The sequence below is a fragment of the Sebastes fasciatus genome, chromosome 7 (genome assembly GCF_043250625.1).
Source record: "Sebastes fasciatus isolate fSebFas1 chromosome 7, fSebFas1.pri, whole genome shotgun sequence".
In the NCBI taxonomy this organism is placed as follows: domain Eukaryota; kingdom Metazoa; phylum Chordata; class Actinopteri; order Perciformes; family Sebastidae; genus Sebastes; species Sebastes fasciatus.
The window spans coordinates 22,333,960-22,358,280 of NC_133801.1; the positions used below are offsets into that span (position 1 = coordinate 22,333,960).

Genomic DNA, 24,321 nt, shown 5'->3' on the forward strand with positions numbered 1-24,321 from the left:
TGGGGCGTGGCATTTTGGCTCTCTAGCGCCCCCTTATGTCTTTTATCTTTTGAACATGTCTATGATGCCCTTGGTATACTCGAAAACTCATGAAAGTTGTCAAAAAGATGGACACCTGCGATTTAATTCAGCGTGTTTAGTGGGCTCTATAGCGCCCCCTAATGCGTGGAAGGTCGTAGTTTGGTCAAAGGTGATCCTATATTCATGAAATTTGTTAGGTACATCCTGCTCATTATTGCTAACATATTCGTCATCGGGTTTCATTAGCTCCGCCCACCCGGAAGTCGGCCATCTTAGAATATGTGCGTTTTTCATTTATTTTTTGCATACTTTTACAAACTTCTCCTAGAGAGTTCATCAGATTCGCGTGAAATTTGGGTGGTATAACCCTCAAACTACTGTGAAGGAAGTTTTGATCGCTCAAACGGTGATGTCGTACGTGAATTTCGATTAGTCGCCATGACACAGGAGGCTGTTGTTACTTGACTTTACATAGTCTGATCTGCCCCAAATTTCACAAGCTGGATAATAGTCCAGGCCTAAAGACATATATGTGCCATTATGAGTGAAAGTCATAGCGTCCCTACAGGAAACAGGAAATTCTTGTAAATTGATTTTACATTGTCTGATCTGCCCCAAATTTTGTAGGCATAATCCTCCTCATTATTTCAGACATATTCCTCATTGGGTTTCATTAGCTCCGCCCAACCGGAAGTCGGCCATCTTGAATATTAGGTCATTTTGTTACCATATCCAGGCGCTGTACTTTAACGAACTCCTCCTAGATATTTAACCCGATCAACTTGAAATTTGGTCAGTAGTATCTTAAGACCTTTGTGATGAAAATCTATTCAAAGATCAAAAACTTATTGAACTATGTTGCCGTGGTAGGGCGGCGAAAATGCGCCTTTCGCCAAAAAACAGGAAGTTGTTGTAACTTTGGCGTATGGTAACCAATCTGCTCCAAATTTCTCATGCGAGATAAAAGTCCCTGTGTGACGACATCCACATGCAAATTTGGGCTCGCAGTCATAGCGCCACCTAGTGGTAACAGGAAATATCATGTTTTAGACGTTGATGTTCTCTGCATCAAAAATGATTCACATCTACCTCAAATTAGGTCAGAAAAGCCTTAAGACCTCGATGATGCTTCCTTTCGAAAATCGGGAGTTTCTATTGAATGGCATCGCCGTGGTGGCATGGCGAATTTCGATGAGTCGCCATGACACAGGAGGCTGTTGTTACTTGACTTTACATAGTCCGATCTGCCCCAAATTTCACAAGCTGGATAATAGTCCAGGCCTGAAGACATATATGTGCCATTATGAGTGAAAGTCATAGCCCCCTCTACAGGAAACAGGAAGTTGTTGTAAATTGACTATGCATCAACTATGTCCAATCTTCATCAAATTTGACATGTTTTACATGAGTCCCGGCCTGAAGACGTATAAGTACCATTATTGAGTTATGGTGATAAGGCAAACTATTGGACTGTCTGTAAACTGACTGTACAGCATTGTGTTGCAACGGGATCCAGAGCAGCACGTCAGAGTGCTTCATGAAATTGTCATTTTGGTCAAGACAGAGATATAGGATTTCTGATAAGAAGTTGAAATTGGGTAATATCTGGAAACAAGTATTGAAACAGACATGAAAATGCTGTACAATATTTACATGTGTGAATGTAAGGAATGATTGTACTGTAGTTACATGTCTAACATGTAGTGGTAGCTAGCCATGACACCAAGGTAGATTAGAGTGGTTGTTATTGGAAATTAGTTTGTGCAATAACTTCATTCACATGCTTAATAAGAATCCATGCCTGTGGACATATGTTTGTAAATTGTGAGTTATACTGTTGACAGTTGTCAACAAGAAGATACTTGTATGTGACACATATGTTTGGGAAGTGTAGGATGAGCCTTAACAATAAACAAGGACACTGCAGGGAGTCGAACCCCATCCCTGTAAACAGAGAGTCCATCACCAGTGTCTTTTCTTTTTGTGGCTAAATTGTTAGAAAAAGCAAAACCTGCATTACATTATCAATGTTTAGCATTTTTAGAATACTTTTTAGAATGAATGCACAATAGGCATGGGATTGGAAATAATTTGACTTATAGACAAGCTATTGTAATGCAGAACAATACATAAAGTAGATGTTGTGTTAATTTGTTAGAATACTTACACCATGTGATTGTAGTTCGACTAGCTGTATTTGTTATATTGTTACATAACCCAAGTTATTGTACACTTTGTTATTGCTATAATATGTGGCGGATTAGAAATCCAGACAACAGTTATGCATCAACTCGACAGGGATGAAGGCAACATTTGCATGTCACCTCTCCCTATTTCAACCGTCAATACATAAGCAAAATTACCTCTCCCTATCTCAACCGTCAATACATAACCCAAGTTATTGTACCTTATGTTATTGCTTTAAGAAGTTGCGGATTAAAAATCCAGACAACAGTCATGTATCAACTCAATAGGGATCAAGATAACATTTGCATGTCACCTCTCCCTATCTCAGCCGTCAATACATAACCAAAAACATGTACATTATGTTATCGCATTAAGAAGTTGCTGATTAGAAAACCCGACGGTCAGGCATGTCTTTCTCTTTTTTGTTGAATGTACAATGAACGGCTTCATGTGTACTAAAATAAACAGGCACAACCTGTGTGTTACTATTATATTGGCTTGTGTGTTTTATGTAGACATGATCAATCATTGTTCCACTTTCTGTAGTGGGTTCTGTTACTGTCTGCATGTATCCTAAACTTGCCACTAAAGTTGACACTGACAATGACTTCAGCTCGTTGTGGTTGAAGTCTCCCAAAATTACAATATTGTCTGATGTCGAAGCAATAATGTTGCTCAGCTGTTTCACATTCTTTTTGAATAAAGATAGTGGATATGTGGGTGGCCGGTAAAGTACCGCTACAATCATGTCTTCTCTAATGAAATGACAGCATATGCATTCTAGATCAACATTTGGTGTATCCATGATTTGGTACTCCAAATGTTCCTGACAATAAATGCCAACACCTCCATGTTGCATGTCTTTGAATGATTTCAAAGTAGTGTTGTCTGTGTTGTATGCATAGCAACGTGGAGCGCTATGGAAATTATAATTTTCAATAACAGTATGGTTATTTGGTACACTTGCAGGTAGCCAAGTTTCTGTGACTGCTATACAACTGACACTATATGGCTGGACTGAAACTCTTAAGTCAGGCAAATGTCCACGTAAACTTTGCACATTGACTAGGAATGCTGTGAATAATTGACTGTTGTTTGCTAGCGTATTAGCAGAGGATACCAATTTTGGCATTTGTATAATGGAACTGTGGATGTTTTCTTTGCAGTAAATTGCTTTCTCTGCAAAATTGTGGATGGTCAGCCCAGTTAGTCTTTTGACACGGCTTAAAGCAACATATGCCTGACCTGCAGCACAAATCTTCTTAAGCGAAACTACAGCTTCCTCAACAGTTAAACCCTGCACTTTGTGTACTGTGCAAGCCCATGCTAATTTTAATGGGAATTGCCTACGGGATCCTCTCTTACTGCTAACCCTGTCTGCCTCCATATAAATTGGAGTAGCAAACCTATTTTCACTAGGTAATTGTCTACTCTGCCTTCTTTTTCTTCCTACATTTTCCTCATCAAAGTGCACTAACACAGTGCTGGCAACGGTATTATTAACATTTGTGACAAGGTCGACTACAACCCCACAAACTCCATTAACCAATCCATCAGACACATCGATGTTCTTCACCAACATCACACAGGCACCCTTTCCTAACATAAATTTTTGGGGTAAACAAGAATTGTACACCTTTGAGAAGTGCCCCGTTTTCAGCTCTAGACGTCCTGTTGATTTATTTTTCTCAAAGTCCTGAGCCTCTAGACAAATGAAGTCTGGGCAGCACACAGTCAACTGTTTAACATTGTGCTCATCCACTTTTTGTGGGAAAAATAAGCAATGCAGAAGAGCCTTCCCCAGTTTCACATTTTTTCAGCAAGTCAACATCACTAGCTTGAAGCGGTGTGCCCTTAGCATGTGTACGCAACCTGTTGAGAAGTTCTGCGAAGGTAGAATTTTGCTGACGAACAATAGTTGTCAATTCGACAACTGCAAAATTGCCATTCCACAAATCAATTGGAGTATTCTCCAAATACATTGGCTTTCCCCTTACTGGGCTCAGTTGGAAGAAGTCTCCTACTGCTATTATGCATACCTTACCAAAAGGTGAATGGTCACCAGTCTGCTTAATCTGTCTAAGTCTACCATGAACATAAGCCAGCAAGTTATGGTCTACCATGGAAATCTTGTCAATTACCAATATCTGCAAATCAGATAAAGAAGCACATATGGTATTGACTTTTTCCTCCCCTAAAGGTGTGTATGGTAGTTTGACATCTATTCCTATAGAGAAAGTGCTGTGGATTGTGCCAGCTCCTAAATTAAATGCAGCAATCCCAGTTGGAGCAGTCAACAACATAGTGACTCTGTCTGGTGCACTTGCTACTTGTGACAGCAACCTAGTTGCTTCATAGTGAATGGCCTTAATCAGATGTGTCTTGCCTGTCCCAGCACCTCCTGTAATAAATACAGGGAAAGGTTCTGGCTTCAACATCAACATGTTCATTATCCACTTTTGGTTGCTCTCGAATTTCCTGTTCACATTCTAACTGCTCTAGCTGGTGCTCAGGACACATTTCACACCATGCATCTTCAAGACCACCTGTGCCATTGAATACATTCTCAGCATGAACAATGTCTTCGCCTTCCTTTTCATACTTTTGCCTGTTGACATCAACTACAGCCTTAGCATTTTGAACAATGCCATTAAATGTACACTGACCATTATGATAATAATAATAATAATAATAATATCTTGGATTTATATAGCGCCTTTCATGAAACCCAAGGACGCTTAACAAAGACATAACTAAATACAACAAATGTAACAGTAGCTAGAGGCCATAGGCCTTGGTGAAGAGGTGGGTTTTGAGGAGTCTTTTGAAGGTGTCCAGAGATGGTGCGTTGCGGAGCTCTATGGGGAGAGAGTTCCCAAGTGTGGGGGCTGTCACACTGAAGGCTCTGTCCCCAAAAGTTCTCATTCTTATGTGAGGGACGGAGAGCTGACCCGTGCCTGAGGATCTAAGGTTCCGGGGCTGTGTGTAAGGGTGGAGGAGGTCAGATAGGTACTGAGGAGCCAGGGCATTGAGGGATTTGTAGGTGAGGAGGAGGATTTTGTAGGTGATGCGGGACTTGACCGGGAGCCAGTGGAGGTGGATGAGGGTGGGGGTGATGTGCTGCTAATATTGTTAAAAATTTTGATAGGCTGTTGGTTTCAAATCAACATCCAAACAATAAGGTAGGAAAAGTTGCAAAATGCTTTGGAAGTATTTCTCAGAGTCAGAGTCTGGTTTGAAGCGTGCATATCGCACAACTGCTGGCTGTGTCCTCGTTCTCTTCCTAACAAAACCTAAATCTTTCCCCAATTTTATTTTTGCTGTCGCCTTCTCTGTCTTGGCTAAAACTCGATATTCTGACACAAATGTAGCTAAACACATCTCATTGAAGATGTTCTCCTCTGGCCTGGCTTTATAACGATCAACATGACTCGTCATCCACATATCCTGCTCACTGAGGTCCTGTGTCTGTACCTTCAGAGGCAAACTCAAACGTGTAGAATGTAGGTATAAACATAACCTTACGAGAACATTCCTTGAGATGCATATTTGTTACCCTATATACTGCCTCTTGTGCACACACATCGCGGTTGTGTAAATACACACTGCCCAACTTTTTCAAAGTGGCTTTGGCATCTGTATTACCTTGCTTAGCCTCATTCTGAGCATTACTTAACAATAATCCCATCTGACGTTCAGCTTTGGATATGTATGAAATAATGTACACAATGCAGGCATATGCGTCTACAATATATTGTATGTCCATGTTTGCATTCCAAGCCTTAAGCAGATCTTTGTTATATGGATTTACCCACACATCGTTAACTTGACGTTTCAACACAACTTCAGATTTCTTAACTACGCATTCACATGCTGATTCAAACTTGTGTTGGTCAATACCTAGACTGTCAAACAACTGTGTCACTGAAGTAAAGGCAGATTTTTCATCTGTTAATGCCCATTTAACTGAAGACATTATTTTACTAGCCTGTTCTTTGGTCAATTTATCTGTCAATTTCTCATGTTTTACAGAACAAGAACATGTATTGTCTGTACAATCACAAGTTTTCCCTGCAACATCTGCATTACTGACTCTGGGAATAAATGTGCGCTCACTAGGTGGTCTTGGGAAATTGAATCGGCATACCGTATTCTTCTTCCTGCACGTCTTTGAATGTCTCCTTTTCCATTTGTACAGTTGAGACTATTTCAAGAAGTTCCTCATCATCATGTGGTAGTTCACATGTGATATATTTGTCAACAAATGTAACTACATGCTCATCACTCTGTCTATCAACTTGAGGGCTGTTTTCTATCCAGAAAATTGCGTGAATGTGAGGACTCCCTCTCTGCTGAACCTCAACACGATAGAAATAATCTACTACTTTCCCTATTGGTTGACTGGGTGAAAATATGACATCCTTCAAAAAGGTATGCCATCTGTAGTCAAACATGCGAGCAGCAGTAACAGGGTTGCGTCGCAAAAGATCACATTTGGCTGCCCAGTCTAAATCTTCAGGATTCTCACTTCTACCCTCTTGATGCAACATACAACTTAACAAATTTCCCTATGTCATGTCAGCTGATGAGAAAGAACAGAAGAAAGTAGGCAGACCAATCTGTCTAACCATTGCAAACAAATCCTTTTGGATCCCAGACCAAAAAGCAGGGGTGCCTCGAATTGGCTTCATAAACCTATATCCCTCATCATTCTGAAAGAAACGTTGCAAAGACTGGTTGTTATTCAGCATGTCAGCTGAGATTTTAGATGTATTATTCCAATCATGCCCCTTGCATAAAGCTATTGAAATGTTGGATGAAACCTGATCCACTTCACTCATGTATTGGGCGTAGAAAATATATTCAAAATTTGTAGCAAACCTGCCATCAGCATTCAAGATGCTATTATTAACATAGCGTGACAAAGTCAATCTATTGTTACTCGGAAGTCCAACATATCATGACTTCCGATTGGGAATAAAGTTGGGAAACTTTTTGCCTCATTAGTTTTATCTTGGAGGACTTGAACAGGGGGTTGCACCCTCAGCAGGTGCAACATTTAAATTTTTGTCAAAGTGATCTAATATCTCCTGCCCTAAGTCTATTGGTTGAAGGCATGTATCCATGAACATGCCATGTGATTGGCGATAATGTAAATTGTCTGCTTCAGCACTTGCCTCCCCTTCCACATCCACATGCATAGCTTCATCGTTGCCTTGTTCAAAATCATTTAGCCAATCATTATTGAATGCTATATCCAAGGCCAACATCTTCATAAAAGGAATGTGTAATGCAACCAAATGCTGTTCTAAACTATTAAGACAACTCAGCTCTGGAGGAATAGGATACAAATGCAAGTTGTTAACAATGCTCTCTGCTGGCATTTCACCTCGATTTGACTTAAAACCACTTCATAAACCGAAAAACAATCACCCACTGCAACATTATTGACCAGATGCTGTTTTATAAGTAGGCTAAATGGATATTAAATTAAATACAAAAAAACTCACCTTCACACCAAAATTAACTGGTTTGGAGATCAAACTTCGTAGAATCCTATGAGGGGTCCTCAAAGCAGATTGTACTCTCTCGTTAAAAATCAAGAAAGTGGGTTCCTGCTGAGAGAATCTCGAATATATGGGCCAACATGTGGGTTTCTGTGGGCGTGTCTAAAAACAAGGAACTAATCACAACACATGTGTGGTTCTGTGGAAGACACCAAAAACAAGGCACCAACGAAACAAAACACCATCTGGGAAAAACTCTACATAAAAATACAATTTAAAAAGAATATAATCTTTTCTTGTGGGTTAATCCGTGATAAAAATACTAAGAACATATTAAGAAATATGAATCTTGTAACCTCCAATGATGAAACAAAACTTTTCCTTCTAACTTTTCCATATATATATATATATATATATATATATATATATATATATATATATATATATAACACATATAACCAAGCAATCTGTAACAGAGGGTTTCTCATATTATACAAACAGGCTAAAGTAATGTTTTACAAAAACCCTGGAAAAGGTAAAAGTTTTTCATGGACCCACAAGCTACTTCAGAAAGAAGTGCTCATTTATGTATTAAGAAAATTCTCATAATAATCAAGCTAAATAAACTATATAAAAAATCTCTTGGATCCTAATAAAATACATGTATTGTGACAATGCCCCACAGTAACTGTTTTATAATATTTGTACTTGTGTTCAAGGTATCCTATTGTTCCAGTATTGTAGTGTTCAGCAACACAATGTGGCAAACAGAAAAACTATGTGACACATTTCAAAATGCACAAAGATGAAAACTTTTATTGTCATTTCACAAATATACTGGACATGTTTTAACTGTTTAATGGTAAAATAGCTGAATCAGTACCAGTGTTGGTACTTTAAATCAGAGCTCATTTACACATTCTTGCACCAGTTAATGGGCCAAAGGTGGGTCATTGTCATCAAACCAGTGTTGGTACTTTTACATCAGAGCTCATTTACACATTCTTGTACCAGTTAATGGGCCATAGGTGGGTCATTGTCATCAAACCAGTGTTGGTACTTTACATCAGAGCTCATTTACACATTTTTGCACCAGTTAATGGGCCATAGGTGGGTCATTATCGTCAAACTGGCATTTACAGTCTAATCAAGCAGCTGATATGCATATGTATGGTACCAAGTCTATAGTGAAACCTGTTTAAAAGACATGCAGATTATTTACATTTAAAACCTTGCATGGAACCAATTGTTGAGTCTTGATATTAGTTTGATTACATGTTAGGTACACCAAAACATTTTAATATATGAATAATATAGTACATACATATGACTTTCTAAAATTACATTTTGTAGTATCACTTTTGGAGTAAATGTGATGTTTGTCGATGCACTTAAACCAGAGAAAAGCTGAGATCAAATGAGACTGATTACCTCTGTGAGACCCACAATAGACCTGTTTTTGTCTTCATTAGGGGTGTCCAGGGGGTCTTTAAGGGGGGATAGCAGGTCTACAGTAGATGTTCCATAGAAGAGCGGAGAATTTACATGATTCGCCATTGAAAGACAAACTGTTGTTGACTGTACTTGGTCCAATCTGCCCCAAACTTGATCTACTTCATAAGAGTTCAGGCCTGAGGACATTTACATGGCAATATTGATTCATAGTCACAGCCCTACCTACTGGCAACAGGAAGTCAGCGATATGTGAAAAACATAATCTGATTCATGAAATTTACATTGTGTGGTCTACACTTGATAATGATCAACATGATGAATGTTTAACTGTGTTCACTAGCGCCTCATAGTGGACACAGGAAAAGGTGAAAAATTGCAATACGTAATTTCCTGTCCCACTCAGTACACACAGGAAATAACGTCTAACTTGTGCATGCAGTGTCCGATGGTCACTGAAATGTACAGGTATGTTGTCCGGCATCCCGCCAGTACCCCCGATGCACCAGGAGGGGCGAGGGCCCGCTCATCGCTGCTCGCAGCTTTAATTCAGATTTTTTATCTGTGTCTGTTCTGTTTTACATTTTTCATTGTTGAAGATTTGGCAAATAAAAAAAATCCATCTTAGAAACAAACTTGTTGAAATTCTCAGTTTGCAGCTAAAGTATGTTTCCCCGTCATCACACCCCCCTACAATTTAACTTACAAGAATAATAACATAATGGTCTTAGAAAAATAATATACCATCTGAAATGAAAAACAACAAAGTGATGTGACATCATTAAACAGTGATTCGATAAGAGGACCATCTGCAGAAGTATAAAGCTCTGCCCATCACAGGAGAAACACCTGTTGGTCAGCGATAGAAGAGCTCATCACAGCATACATGTTAGTGTGTGTGCCTGTTTGTACAAAACGTGTCATTGTGCCTATGTCATGTTTCTGTTTGTGTTTTTTTTGGGAGCCTTTGGAGCAGAGGAAGACATGGTGCTCTGTGAGATGCTGGGGAGGCCAGAGTTTCCTCTGTTGTCTAAGGAAGGAGATATCACTATTGGAGGAGTTTTCTACATCCAAAAAGAAATGATGAAGCCTTCGCTTTCCTTCACAGATGCTCCAGAACCTCTCATATGCTCCAGGTTCTGTTTGTTGTCTCCTTTCTCATTGGTTTTGATTTAAGTCGAAAAGCCGTTAGTTAAAACTGTTCTCTCTCCTTTCAGGATGAAAATGAGACAATTTCACTTCGTCCAAACAATGATTTTTGCCATACAGGAGATCAACAATAGCAGCTCTCTGCTGCCTAATATCTCAATTGGTTATACGGTGTTTGACAACTGTGCTTCAACACTGTATTCTTCAAGTGTGGTGATGGGTCTAATAAATGGGCAGGAAAGGACTTTGGGTCAAACCTGCTCTGGCCAGTCATCTGTTCATGCCATCATCGGACCCTCCGATTCCTCCTCATCCATTGGGATGCTACAAATTGCAGGGCTTTTCCAAATACCATTGGTAAATATGTGTCATATTTTTAATAATATTTTTACCATGTTCTGAAGCAGAACTTAACTGGGCTGCAGTGGGTAGGCAGTGAGTCTTGGATTACGGAAAGTCCTCTGGCCACCAAGGGGTACTCGGGAATCCTGACAGGATCTCTGGGCTTCACCCTTCGAAAAGCAAAGATCCCAGGCCTGAGAGAATTTCTTTTGCAGGTTAACCCAAGTCAAGACCCTCATAATAATCTGGTGAGAGAGTTCTGGGAAGCCACATTTGGTTGCAGTTTCCAACCCAGTCTGCATGGTCAGTCCCAGTGCTCTGGTTCTGAAAGACTAGAGGACATCAACAATCCTTTCACAGATGTGTCAGAACTAAGGATATCCAACAATGTGTATAAGGCTGTGTATGCTGTGGCTCATGCCTTGCATAACATGTTGAAATGTGGACAAAGTGGTGAAGCGGTGAATCAGTCCTGTATCTGGAAAGATTTTTTAGAGCCAAAAGAGGTTAGAGGTCGCCTTCAAGACTTGAGTAAACATTTTAAATAAAAACCCTGTACTTTAAATTATTCACCATTATTATCTGTTGGTAGCTTGTGAAACACCTCCAAGATGTGAATTTCACCCTTCAGTCAGGAGAAACTGTGGGTTTTGATGAAAACGGAGACCCTGCAGCAACTTATGAGCTGTTGAACTGGAAAAGAAACCAAGCAGGAGATACTGTGTTTGTGGCTGTAGGGAGCTACGATGCCTCACTACCGAATGGAAAGCAGTTTATCATGAACGGAATAAACACAACATGGGCTGCCGGATCCCCAAAGGTACCAAACAAACATGTTAGGTATGAAATAGGCTACACATTGTGGAGGTTGATTTTAAAAGTATTATCTGTGATTCCCATCATTAAAAATAGGTACATTCTGTATTGTTTAGGAAGTCATATAAAAGTAAAAACATGACATGCCAAGTGCACAGAGTTTTACTTCTGATGTATATTGATGTCCAAGATCAAGGTATAAAGCTTAAACTAGTTTTTAGGAACCCTAGAAAAGACCCTAATGCTGATTAAATCAAACCAATTAAATTAAAGCTGCTGTCAGTAACTTTCAGCAAATTTGATAAAAAGTTAATTTTATAATACTGTCACTATATCCTGACAATAATACATGAGACAGATTATTTGTGAAAAAAAATGATTCTTCTTCTGCATAGTCCTAGTGCCTCTAATAGCATTTGAAATTTCCTACCGTGCCCAAAAAAAACAACCAATCAGAGCCAAGGAGTCTCTAGAGCCGCTGTCAGTCACTGCTCGCGAAATTCGCGAACTCCGATCAAACAGTCAAACTAGGCAGCGCTGATCAAACATACTCTAGAGACTCCTCGGCTCTGATTGGCTGTCTTCCTTCAGTGCTTTGAAATCTAGAAAAATCATAAGCAGAGCAGTACACAAAGTAATATGAATATTTTTTCTTTTCAGATTATCTGTCTCATGCACCTCTGTCAGTGTATAGTCACCGTTATATAAAACTTTTTTTATCATATTTTCTCAAAGTTACAGACTGTAATTTTAAGTATTTAGACTACAAGGCAACAAACTATGAGTAACTGAGGAGTTATGGTGTTGTTACAGAGGCCACAGTCTGTCTGCAGTGAGAGTTGTCTGCCAGGTTTCCGGCAGGCTGTGATTAAAGGCAAACCCATCTGCTGTTTCTCCTGCATCGCCTGTGCTGATGGAGAGATCAGCAACTCCAGCAGTGAGTAGATCTGTAATTTATAATGTAATATTCTTACGAAATCAATGCTTTCCAGTATCTTTATAAGTCACTAAATACAGCAGGTGCTTATTTTAATATGAGCTCTGCTCTAATAACTCGCAGCTGACAGCATGAACACATTTCAGCGTTCCATGTTTTCCATTCAGATTCTGCCGAGTGTTCACAGTGTCCACTGGAGTACTGGTCAAATGAAGATCACAGCCAGTGTGTACCAAAGGTGATCGAGTTCCTATCTTACGGAGAAACCATGGGCGCCCTCCTCGCTGCTTTCTCATTGGTCGGAGCAAGTTTAACACTGGGGATATCATGTGTCTTCTTTCGCTTTCGTCACACACCGCTCATCAAAGCCAGTAACTCTGAGCTGAGCTTCCTGCTGCTCTTCTCCTTGACTCTTTGTTTCCTGTGCTCTCTGACCTTCATAGGCCGGCCCTCTGAGTGGTCTTGCATGCTACGACACACAGCATTCGGCATCACCTTTGTCCTGTGCATGTCTTGTATCTTGGCTAAAACCATGGCAGTGGTGAACGCCTTTAATGCTAATAGGCCATCGAACACAGTTCTTCAGTGCTCTGCTCCGCTTCAGAGAACAAGCGTTCTCAGCTGTACTTTACTGCAGGTGTTAGTTTGTGTGCTGTGGTTAACTCTTGCCCCGCCATTCCCCTACAAAAATACAGATCATGCCACTGAAAGGATTATTCTAGAGTGTGATTTAGGTTCACCTATTGGGTTCTGGGCTGTGCTGGGGTATATAGGACTCCTAGCTGTACTCTGCTTCGTCTTCGCTTTTCTGGCTCGAAAGCTGCCTGATAATTTCAATGAAGCCAAATTCATCACTTTCAGCATGCTGATATTCTGTGCAGTCTGGATCACATTTATCCCAGCGTATGTCAGCTCTCCTGGGAAGTTCACTGTGGCTGTGGAGATATTTGCTATTTTAGCCTCCAGTTATGGACTACTTCTCTGTATATTTGCACCAAAGTGCTTTATTATTGTTCTCAAACCTGAATTGAACACAAAAAAACATCTGATGGGGAAAACAGGATCCCATTAAACATAAATTAAATAACAGTCTTTGACTTTTTTATTTCTAGACTTGTGGCTTTGTTTCAATTTGGAAGTGACCCCAGAATACCTTTCATGATAACATATATATTATTTAGCTTTCTTTTTTTCTGTATCAAAATATAAAAAAAGCAACAAAGCAACTGTAATGTTTTTTCTTTTTCGAAGTCAATTCAACATTGTTGACCCTCCGCGACCCCTAATGGGATAAGCTGTTGCAAATGATGGATGATGAATTTGCATTTCATGTGAAAAAAAACAACAACTTTAAAAAACATCTTTAGCACACCTGACTCATTGATCTTTTATCTGACTAAAGATTGTTAGAATCGGTGGCCCCGACCATGGCTCTGAAATATCAGTAGCCTAACTGTACTGTGTATTGGTAAATCCATGAAGCGGTCCATGGTGCTGAACTTGCAGATGGATTTGTAATTCAGACTTTTTATCTGTGTCTGTTCTGTTTTACCTTTTTCATTGTTATAGATTTGGCAAATAAAAAAAATCCATCTTTGAAACAAACTTGTTCATATATTCTCTTTCCAGCTAAAGTATGTTTCCCCCTGATCACACCCCCCTACAATTTAACTTAGAAGAATAATAACATAATGGTCTTACAAAAAAAAATATACCATCTGAAATGAAGAACAACAAAGTAATATGACATCATTATACAGTGATTCGATAAGAGGACCATCTGCAGAAGTATAAAGCTCTGCCCATCACAGGAGACGCACCTGTTGGCCAGCGATAGAAGAGCTCATCACAGCGTACAGGTTAGTGTGTGTGCCTGTTTGTACCAGATGTGTGACTGTGCCTATGTCATGTTACTGTTTGTGTTTTTTGTGGGAGCCTTTGGAGCAGAGGAAGACATGGTGCTCTGTGAGATGCTGGGAAGCCCAGAGTTTCCTCTGTTATCTAAGGAAGGAGATATCACTATTGGAGGAGTTTTCTACATCCAAAAAGAAATGTTGAAGACTTCGCTTTCTTTCACAAATGCTCCAGAACCTCTCATATGCTCCGGGTACTATTTGTTGTCTTCTTTGTTATTGGTTTTGATTTAAGTCGAAAAGTTCTTAGTTAAAACTGTTCTCTCTCTCTTCAGGATGAATATGATACAATTTCACTTTGCCCAAACAATGATTTTTGCCATCCAGGAGATCAACAATAGCAGCTCTCTGCTGCCTAATAACTCAATTGGTTATAAGGTGTTTGACAACTGTGCTTCAACACTGTTTTCAACGAGTGTTGTGATGGGTCTAATAAATGGGCAGGAAAGGACTTTGGGTCAAAGCTGCTCTGGCCAGTCATCTGTTCATGCCATCATCGGACCCTCCGATTCCTCCTCATCCATTGGGATGCAACAAATTGCAGGGCTTTTCCAAATACCAATGGTAAATATGTGTCATATTTTTAATAATATTTTTACCATGTTCCTTTTTACAATGTAGCATAAAGGGACCATCAACAAACACTGAATTCTGGTGGTATTATGGTTCATTTCAGGGCTATAAGTTCAGGATTAAGGTTGCCAGGGTTTGCACAGATGCAGCAAATTGAGTCAAAAGTCTACTTGTTGTCAGTTATTTCTTATATTATAATGTTATAAATGTGTTTTTTTTGTATCCCACCTTTTCTTTCCTATTAGATCAGTTACTATGCCACTTGTGCTTGTTTGAGTAACAGAAAGGAGTACCCCTCCTTCTTCAGAACCATCCCTAGTGACTACTATCAGAGCAGAGCCTTGAAAAAACTGGTAAAGCACTTTGGCTGGACATGGGTTGGGGCAGTTAGAAGTGACAATGACTATGGTAACAATGGCATGGAAACATTTATCACAGCTGCAAGGCAGGAGGGGGTCTGCATCGAGTACTCAGAGGTCATCTCAAGGACTGACTCCAGTGGGCATATTGCCAGGGTGGTCAGAGTGATCCAAAGTGGCAGTGCAAAGGTTTTAGTTGCCTTCCTCTCCCAGGAGATAGAAATGCTGCTTGAGGAAGCTCTGAAGCAGAACTTAACTGGGCTGCAGTGGGTGGGCAGTGAGTCTTGGATTACGGCAAGTCATCTGGCCACCAAGAGGTACTCGGGAATCCTGACAGGATCTCTGGGCTTCACCATCCGAAAAACAAAGATCCCAGGCCTGAGAGAATTTCTTTTGCAGGTTAACCCAAGTCAAGACCCTCATAATAATCTGGTGAGAGAGTTCTGGGAAGCCACATTTGGTTGCAGTTTCCAATCCAGCCTGCATGGTCAGACCCAGTGCTCTGGTTCTGAAAGACTAGAGGACATCAACAATCCTTTCACAGATGTGTCAGAACTAAGGATATCCAACAATGTGTATAAGGCTGTGTATGCTGTGGCTCATGCCTTGCATAACATGTTGAAATGTGGACAAAGTGGTGAAGCGGTGAATCAGTCCTGTATCTGGAAAGATTTTTTAGAGCCAAAAGAGGTTAGAGGTCCCCTTCAAGAATTAAGTAAATCATTTTAAATAATAACCCTGTATTTTAAGTTATTCACCATTATTCTCTGTTGGTAGATTGTGAAACACCTCCAAGATGTGAATTTCACCCTTCAGTCAGGAGAAACTGTGGGTTTTGATGAAAACGGAGACCCTGCAGCAACTTATGAGCTGTTGAACTGGAAAAGAAACCAAGCAGGAGATACTGTGTTTGTGGCTGTAGGGAGCTACGATGCCTCACTACCGAATGGAAAGCAGTTTATCATGAACGGAATAAACACAACATGGGCTGCCGGATCCCCAAAGGTACCAAACAAACATGTTAGGTATGAAATAGGCTAAACATTGTGGAGGTTGATTTTAAAAGTATTATCTGTGATTCCCATCATTAAAAATAGGTACATTCTGCATTGTTTAGGAAGTCATATAAAAGTAAAAACATGACATGCCAAGTGCACAGAGTTTTACTTCTGATGTATATTGATGTCCAAGATCAAGGTATGAAGCTTAAACTAGTTTTTAGGAACCCTAGAAAAGACCCTAATGCTGATTAAATCAAACCAATTAAATTAAAGCTACTGTCAGTAACTTTCAGCAAATATGATAAAAAGTTATTTTCATAATACGGTCACTATATCCTGACAATAATACATGAGACAGATTATTTGTGAAAAAAATTCATCTTCTTCTGCATAGTCCTAATGCCTCTAAAAGCATTTGAAATTTCCTACTGTGCCCTAAAAAACACAACCAATCAGAGCCGAGGAGTTTCGAGAGCAGCTGTCAGTCACTGCTCGCGAAACTCGCGAACTTTGATCAAACAGTCAAACTAGGCAGCGCTGATCAAACATACTCTAGAGACTCCTCGTCTCTGATTGGCTGTTTTCCTTCAGTACTTTGAAATCTAGAAAAATCATAAGCACTGCAGCACACAGAGTAATATGATTTTTTTCAAATTATCTGTCTCATGAACTTCTGTCAGCGTATAGTCATCTTTATATAAATCTTTTTTTATCATATTTGTTCAAAGTTACCAACTGTACCTTTAAGTATTTGGACTACAGGGGCAACAAACTATGAGTAACTGATGAGTTGTGGTGTTGTTACAGAGGCCACAGTCTGTCTGCAGTGAGAGTTGTCTGCCAGGTTTCCGGCAGGCTGTGATTAAAGGCAAACCCATCTGCTGTTTCTCCTGCATCGCCTGTGCTGATGGAGAGATCAGCAACTTCAGCAGTGAGTAGATCTGTAATTTTTTATATAATATTTTTATGAAATCAATGATTTCCAGTATCTTTATAAGTCACTTAATACAGCAGGTGCTTATTTTAATATGAGCTCTGCTCTAATAACTTGCAGCTGACAGCATGAACACATTTCATTGTTCCATGTTTTCATTCAGATTCTGCTGAGTGTTCACGATGTCCACTGGAGTACTGGTCAAATGAAGATCACAGCCAGTGTGTTCCAAAGGTGATCGAGTTCCTATCTTACGGAGAAACCATGGGCGCCCTCCTCGCTGCTTTCTCGTTGTTCGAAGCAAGTTTAACACTGGTGGTTTCATGTGTCTTCTTTCGCTTTCGTCACACACCTCTCGTCAAAGCCAGCAACTCTGAGCTGAGCTTCCTGCTGCTCTTCTCCTTGACTCTGTGTTACCTGTGCTCTTTGACATTCATCGGCCGGCCCTCTGAGTGGTCCTGCATGCTGCGACACACAGCATTCGGCATCACCTTTGCCCTGTGCATGTCTTGTATCTTGGCTAAAACCATGGCGGTGGTGAACGCCTTTAAGGCTAATAGGCCATCGAACACAGTTCTTCAGTGCTCTGCTCCACTTCAGAGAACAAGCGTTCTCAGCTGCACTTTACTGCAGGTGTTAGTTTGTGTTCTGTGGTTAACTCTTGCCCCGCCATTCCCTTACAAAAATACAGCTCATGCCACTGAAAGGATTATTCTAGAGTGTGATTTAGGTTCAGCTATCGGGTTCTGGGCTGTGCTGGGGTATATAGGACTCCTGGCTGTACTCTGCTTCGTCTTCGCTTTTCTGGCTCGAAAGCTGCCTGATAATTTCAATGAAGCCAAATTCATCACTTTCAGCATGCTGATATTCTGTGCAGTCTGGATCACATTTATCCCAGCGTATGTCAGCTCTCCGGGGAAGTTCACTGTGGCTGTGGAGATATTTGCTATTTTAGCCTCCAGTTATGGACTACTTCTCTGTATATTTGCACCGAAGTGTTTTATTATTGTTCTCAAATCTGAACTGAACACAAAAAAACATCTGATGGGGAAAACAGGAACCCATTAAACATAAATTAAATGACAGTCTTTTACTTTTTATTTCACGACTTGTGGCTCGGTTACAATTTTGAAGTGACCCCAGAATACTTAATGTGATAACACGTATTATTTAGCTTTCTTTTTTTCCGTATCGAAATATAAACAAAAGCAACAAAGCAGCTGTAATTTTTTATTTTTTTTTAAAGTCAATTCAACATTGTTGACTGGCAGCTAAACTCACATTTTGATTTCAGGTATTTCCATGATGTAGGGAATCCTACCTATCTGGTGCTACAATCCGTAGTTGAAAATACTTGCGTTGAAATAGTAATAAAAATAATTATTAGCATTTCATATGAAAAAAAAACAACTTTAAAAATCATCTTTAGTACATCTGACTCATTGATCTTTTATCTGACTAAAGATTGTTAGAATCGGTGGCCCCGACCATGGCTCTGAAATATCAGTAGCCTAACTGTACTGTGTATTGGTAAATCCATTACGCTGTCCATGGTGCTGAACTAGCAGATGGATTTGTAATTCAGACTTTTTATCTGTGTCTGTTCTGTTTTACATTTTTCATTGTTGTATATTTGGCAAATAAAAAAAATCCATCTTTGAAACAAACTTGTTGATATTCTCAGTTTGCAGCTAAAGTATGTTTCCCCCTGATCACACCCCCCTACAATTTAACTTACAAGAATAATAACATAATGGAAAAAGAATATACCATCTGAAATGAAAAACAACAAAGTGAAGTCACATCATTAAACAGTGATTCGATAAGAGGACCATCTGCAGAAGTATAAAGCTCTGCCCATAGCAGGAGACGCACCTGTTGGTCAGCAATAGAAGAGCTCATCACAGCTTACAGGTTAGTGTGTGTGCCTGTTTGTACCAAATGTGTGACTGTGCCTATGTCATGTTACTGTTTGTGTTTTTTGTTGGAGCCTTTGGAGCAGAGGAAGACATGGTGGTCTGTGAGACGCTGGGGAGGCCAGAGTTTCCTCTGTTGTCTAAGGAAGGAGATATTACTATTGGAGGAATTTTCTACATCCGAAAAGAAATGTTGAAGCCTTCGCTTTCCTTCACAGATGCTCCAGAACCTCTCATATGCTCCAGGTACTGTTTGTTGTCTCCTTTGTCATTGATTTTGATTTAAGTCGAAAAGCTGTTAGTTAAAACTGTTCTCTCTCCTTTCAGGTTAAAATTGAGACAATTTCAATATGCCCAAACAATGATTTTTGCCATCCAGGAGATCAACAATAGCAGCTCTCTGCTGCCTAATATCTCAATTGGTTATAAGGTGTTTGACAACTGTGCTTCAACACTGTATTCTTCGCGTGTGGTGATGGGTTTAATAAATGGACAGGAAAGGACTTTGGGTCAAAGCTGCTCCGGCCAGTCATCTGTTCATGCAATCATCGGACCCTCTGATTCCTCCTCAACCATTGCGATGCTACAAATTGCAGGGCTTTTCCAAATACCAGTAGTAAATATGTCTCATATTTTTAATAATATTTTGAACATGTTCCTTTTTACAATGTAGTATGAAGAGGCCATCAACAAACACTGAATTCTGGTGGTATTATGGTTCATTTCTGGGCTATAAGGTCAGGATTAAGGTTGCCAGGGTTTGCACAGATGCAGCAAATTGAATCAAAATTCTACCTGTTGTCAGTTATTTCTTATACTCTAATGTTATAAATGTGTTTTTTTGTATCCCACCTTTTCTTTCCTATTAGATCAGTTACCTTGCCACTTGTGCTTGTCTGAGTAACAGAAAGGAGTACCCCTCCTTCTTCAGAACCATCCCTAGTGACTACTATCAGAGCAGAGCCTTGGCAAAACTGGTAAAGTACTTTGGCTGGACATGGGTTGGGGCAGTTAGAAGTGACAACGACTATGGTAACAATGGCATGGACACATTTATCACAGCTGCAAGGCAGGAGGGGGTCTGCATCGAGTACTCAGAGGTCATCTCAAGGACTGACTCCAGTGGGCATATTGCCAGGGTGGTCAGAGTGATCCAAAGTGGCAGTGCAAAGGTTTTAGTTGCCTTCATCTCCCAGGATATAGATATGCTGTTTGAGGAAGCTCTGAAGCAGAACTTAACTGGGCTGCAGTGGGTGGGCAGTGAATCCTGGATTACGGCACCTTACCTGGCCACCAAGAGGTACTCGGGAATCCTGACAGGGTCTCTGGGCTTCACCATCAGAAAAGCAAAGATCCCAGGCCTGCGAGAGTTTCTTTTGCAGGTTAACCCAAGTCAAGACCCTCATAATAATCTGCTGAGAGAGTTCTGGGAAGCAACATTTGGTTGCAGTTTCCAACCCAGCCCGCATGGTCAGACCCAGTGCTCTGGTTCTGAGAGACTAGAGGACATCAACAATGGTTTCACAGATGTGTCAGCGCTAAGGATATCCAACAATGTGTATAAGGCTGTGTATGCTGCGGCTCATGCCTTGCATAACATGTTGAAATGTGGACAAAGTGGTGAAGCGGTGAATCAGTCCTGTATCTGGAAAGATTTTTTAGAGCCAAAAGAGGTTAGAGGTCCCCTTCAAGAATTAAGTAAACATTTTAAATAATAACCCTGTATTTTAAGTTATTCACCATAATTCTCTGTTGGTAGGTTGTGAAACACCTCCAAGATGTGAATTTCACCCTTCAGTCAGGAGAAACTGTGGGTTTTGATGAAAACGGAGACCCTACAGCAACTTATGAACTGGTGAACTGGCAAAGAAACCAAGCAGGAGATATTGTGTTTGTGGCTGTAGGGAGCTACGATGCCTCATTTCCGAAAGGAAGACAGTTTATCATGAACGGAATAAACACAACATGGGCTGCCGGATCCCCAAAGGTATCAAACAAACATGTTAGGTATGAAATAGGCTACATAATGTGGAGTTTGATTTTAATTAAAGTATTAAGTGTGATTACCATTATTAAAAATAGTTCAATTCTGCATAGTTTAGGAAGTCTTATAAAAGTTAAAAACAAAACAAAACAAAAATACACATATATAAAAATGATTGATATGTAAGATCAAGGTATAAAGCTCAAGCAATACTTTTTAAACCATGAATAAGACCGTAATGCTGATAAAATTAAACCAAATAAATTAAAGCTGGTCTCAGTAACTTTGAGCAAATATGATGAAAATGTATTTTTACAAAACAGTCACTATATCCTGACAATAGTACAAGAGACAGATAATCTATTAAAAAAACATCATCTTCCTCTGTACTGTCCTAGTGATTCTAATGGCATTTGAAATTTCCTACCCTGCCTGAACAAACACAACCAATTAGAGTTGAGCAGTCTCTGGGCAGCAAAAGCTGTGAACTCCGAACAAATGGTAAAACTAGGAAGCGCTGATCAAAAATGAATCAAGATTGTGTTACTGTAGTGCTTATTTCTCGCCTCAAATGTTTTCAAACATTTTTCAGCTAAACAGTAGACTAAAATATATTTCTGAAAACATTTGAGGCAAGAAATAGACATTACAGTAACATCATTTTGTTTCATGTTTGATCAGCGCTGCCTTTTTTGGCATTGTGATCGGAGTTTGTGAGTTTTGCAAGCAGCGATTGACAGCTGATCTACAGACCCCTTGTCTCCAATTGACTGTTTTTTATCATATTTGCTCATTATTTGCTTTAAGTAATTGGATAACAGGGGCAACAAACTATGAGTAACTGAGGAGTTGTGGTGTTGTTCCAGAGGCCACAGTCTGTCTGCAGTGAGAGTTGTCTGCCAGGTTTCCGGCAGGCTGTGATTAAAGGCAAACCCATCTGCTGTTTCTCCTGCATTGCCTGTGCTGATGGGGAGATCAGTAACTCCAGCAGTGAGTAGATCTGTAATTTATTATGTAATATTTGTACGAAATCAATGCTTTCGAGTATCTTTAAAAGTCACGAAATACAGCAGGTGCTTATTTTAATATATGAGCTCTGCTCTAATAACTCGCAGCTGATAGCATGAACACATTTCAGCGTTGCATGTTTTCCATTCAGATTCTGCAGAGTGTTCAGAGTGTCCACTGGAGTACTGGTCAAATGAAGATCACAGCCAGTGTGTTCCAAAGGTGATCGAGTTCCTATCTTATGGAGAAACCATGGGCGCCCTCCTCGCTGCTTTCTCGTTGGTCGGAGCAAGTTTAACACTGGTGGTGTCATGTGTCTTCTTTCACTTTCGTCACACACCTCTCGTCAAAGCCAGCAACTCTGAGCTGAGCTTCCTGCTGCTCTTCTCCTTGACTCTATGTTTCCTGTGCTCTCTGACCTTCATAGGCCGGCCCTCTGAGTGGTCCTGCATGCTGCGACACACAGCATTCGGCATCACCTTTGCCCTGTGCATGTCTTGTATCTTGGCTAAAACCATGGCAGTGGTGAACGCCTTTAAGGCTAAAAGGCCCTCAAACACAGTCCCTCAGTGCTCTGCTCCGCTTCAGAGAACAAGCGTTCTCAGCTTTACTTTACTGCAGGTGTTAGTTTGTGTGCTGTGGTTAACTCTTGCCCCGCCATTCCCCTACAAAAATACAGCTCATGCCACTGAAAGGATTATTCTAGAGTGTGATTTAGGTTCACCTATTGGGTTCTGGGCTGTGTTGGGGTATATAGGACTCCTGGCTGTGCTCTGCTTCGTCTTCGCTTTTCTGGCTCGAAAGCTGCCTGATAATTTCAATGAAGCTAAATTCATCACCTTCAGCATGCTGATATTCTGTGCAGTCTGGATCACATTTATCCCAGCATATGTCAGCTCTCCTGGGAAGTTCACTGTGGCTGTGGAGATATTTGCTATTTTAGCCTCCAGTTATGGACTACTTCTCTGTATATTTGCACTAAAGTGCTTTATTATTGTTCTCAAACCTGAACTGAACACAAAAAAACATCTGATGGGGAAAACATGATCCCATTAAACAAAATTAAGTGAGAGTCTTTTACTTTTTTAATTCATGAGTTGTGGCTTGGCTTTAATTTTGAAATGAGCCCAGAATACTTTTCATGATAATATATGTTGGGACCCACCAATGTGACTCCTGGCAAGTGACCACATGAACCCAGTAATATGATCCATGACCCATTGACTCAGCCCAGTAGCCATTGGCTACTGTAGCATTCACACATACTTGTGAAATTCACACTAAAATCAGAGGAATCTCTTTGTTCCTCCTTTTTCTTCGCCCCTCTTCACCGCTATTTTAGCCTCCAGTTATGGACTACTTCTCAGTATATTTGCACCAAAGTGCTTTATTATTGTTCTCAAACCTGAACTGAACACAAAAAAAACATCTGATGGGGAAAACAGGATGCCATTGAATATAAATGAAATAACAGCCTTTTACTTTTTTATTTCACAAACTTGGCTTTGATTTTAAAGTGATCCCAGAATACTATTAATTAAAACATACATTTTATTTAGCATTCTTTTTTTCGCTCTGTATCAAAATATATACAAAAGCAACAAAGCAGTTTTTGTCAATTCAACATTGTTGACTGGCAGTTAAACTCACATTTTAATTTTAGGCAATTCTATTTTGTAGTGAATCCTACCTATCCTACCTATCTGCTGCTAAAATAAAAAGTTAAGAAATACGTTAACATAATAATAATAATAATAATATGCACTTCATATGAATAAAAACACTTTTAAAAACATGTTTTGCATTATCTAACACATCTTATTATATTGTTACCACTTTTTTGCATGATCAAAATAAAGAAAACAAATAAAAAAGTATCCATGACTTCCTGTCTCTTTGTTTTAATTCCTATTATAGGGCTTTCACCATGTACACTGTATTCACACAAGCATATTATACACATATTTTACAGAAAACATACGGGTGAAAAGGTTTTTTCATTTATGAAAAAGACTCTTGAAAAGAACATGCACTTGACACTAACCTATCCCACACAGACGGTCTTGTCTTTAATATCCCCAAATATAAAGTAGCTAATGTAATAACAGAGATCTTAACCTTAATTCATTCAGGGTAGTTATATTGCGAACAGGGTTCTCTTTTTCCGGGATGCCCTGTTCACACTCAACCAGTTACAGACATTCACATCAAACCTTGAACAT

The 24,321-nt window shown here is 39.8% G+C and overlaps 3 protein-coding genes across 3 annotated transcripts; all 3 read left to right on the plus strand.

Moving 5' to 3' along the window:
* Window positions 1-10,103: 10,103 nt before the first annotated feature.
* Window positions 10,104-13,964, plus strand: LOC141770866 (extracellular calcium-sensing receptor-like). The gene is made up of 6 exons (XM_074640711.1): window positions 10,104-10,303; window positions 10,385-10,673; window positions 10,721-11,164; window positions 11,251-11,478; window positions 12,288-12,411; window positions 12,579-13,964. Exons 1-6 carry the CDS (start codon window positions 10,104-10,106, stop codon window positions 13,481-13,483), a joined length of 2,190 nt encoding a protein of 729 aa, XP_074496812.1. The 3' UTR covers window positions 13,484-13,964.
* Window positions 13,965-14,351: 387 nt separating this feature from the next.
* On the plus strand, window positions 14,352-18,259 carry LOC141770766 (extracellular calcium-sensing receptor-like). The gene is made up of 6 exons (XM_074640613.1): window positions 14,352-14,518; window positions 14,600-14,888; window positions 15,143-15,946; window positions 16,034-16,261; window positions 17,065-17,188; window positions 17,355-18,259. Exons 1-6 carry the CDS (start codon window positions 14,367-14,369, stop codon window positions 18,257-18,259), a joined length of 2,502 nt encoding a protein of 833 aa, XP_074496714.1. The 5' UTR covers window positions 14,352-14,366.
* Window positions 18,260-19,186: 927 nt separating this feature from the next.
* On the plus strand, window positions 19,187-23,146 carry LOC141770767 (extracellular calcium-sensing receptor-like). The gene is made up of 6 exons (XM_074640614.1): window positions 19,187-19,353; window positions 19,435-19,723; window positions 19,977-20,780; window positions 20,867-21,094; window positions 21,958-22,081; window positions 22,251-23,146. Exons 1-6 carry the CDS (start codon window positions 19,202-19,204, stop codon window positions 23,144-23,146), a joined length of 2,493 nt encoding a protein of 830 aa, XP_074496715.1. The 5' UTR covers window positions 19,187-19,201.
* The last annotated feature ends 1,175 nt before the right edge of the window (window positions 23,147-24,321 follow it).

Excerpts from the sequence above, each read along its gene's own strand:
- LOC141770767 (XM_074640614.1), top strand. The coding sequence starts at position 19,202 with ATGGTGGTCTGTGAGACGCTGGGGAGGCCAGAGTTTCCTCTGTTGTCT. Across the intron at positions 19,724-19,976 it reads GGCTTTTCCAAATACCAGTA|ATCAGTTACCTTGCCACTTG; the intron begins GTAAATATGTCT and ends CTTTCCTATTAG. Across the intron at positions 20,781-20,866 it reads ATTTTTTAGAGCCAAAAGAG|GTTGTGAAACACCTCCAAGA; the intron begins GTTAGAGGTCCC and ends CTCTGTTGGTAG.
- LOC141770866 (XM_074640711.1), top strand. The coding sequence starts at position 10,104 with ATGTTTCTGTTTGTGTTTTTTTTGGGAGCCTTTGGAGCAGAGGAAGAC. Across the intron at positions 10,304-10,384 it reads GAACCTCTCATATGCTCCAG|GATGAAAATGAGACAATTTC; the intron begins GTTCTGTTTGTT and ends CTCTCCTTTCAG. Across the intron at positions 12,412-12,578 it reads AGAGATCAGCAACTCCAGCA|ATTCTGCCGAGTGTTCACAG; the intron begins GTGAGTAGATCT and ends TTTTCCATTCAG.
- LOC141770766 (XM_074640613.1), top strand. The coding sequence starts at position 14,367 with ATGGTGCTCTGTGAGATGCTGGGAAGCCCAGAGTTTCCTCTGTTATCT. Across the intron at positions 15,947-16,033 it reads ATTTTTTAGAGCCAAAAGAG|ATTGTGAAACACCTCCAAGA; the intron begins GTTAGAGGTCCC and ends CTCTGTTGGTAG. Across the intron at positions 17,189-17,354 it reads AGAGATCAGCAACTTCAGCA|ATTCTGCTGAGTGTTCACGA; the intron begins GTGAGTAGATCT and ends GTTTTCATTCAG.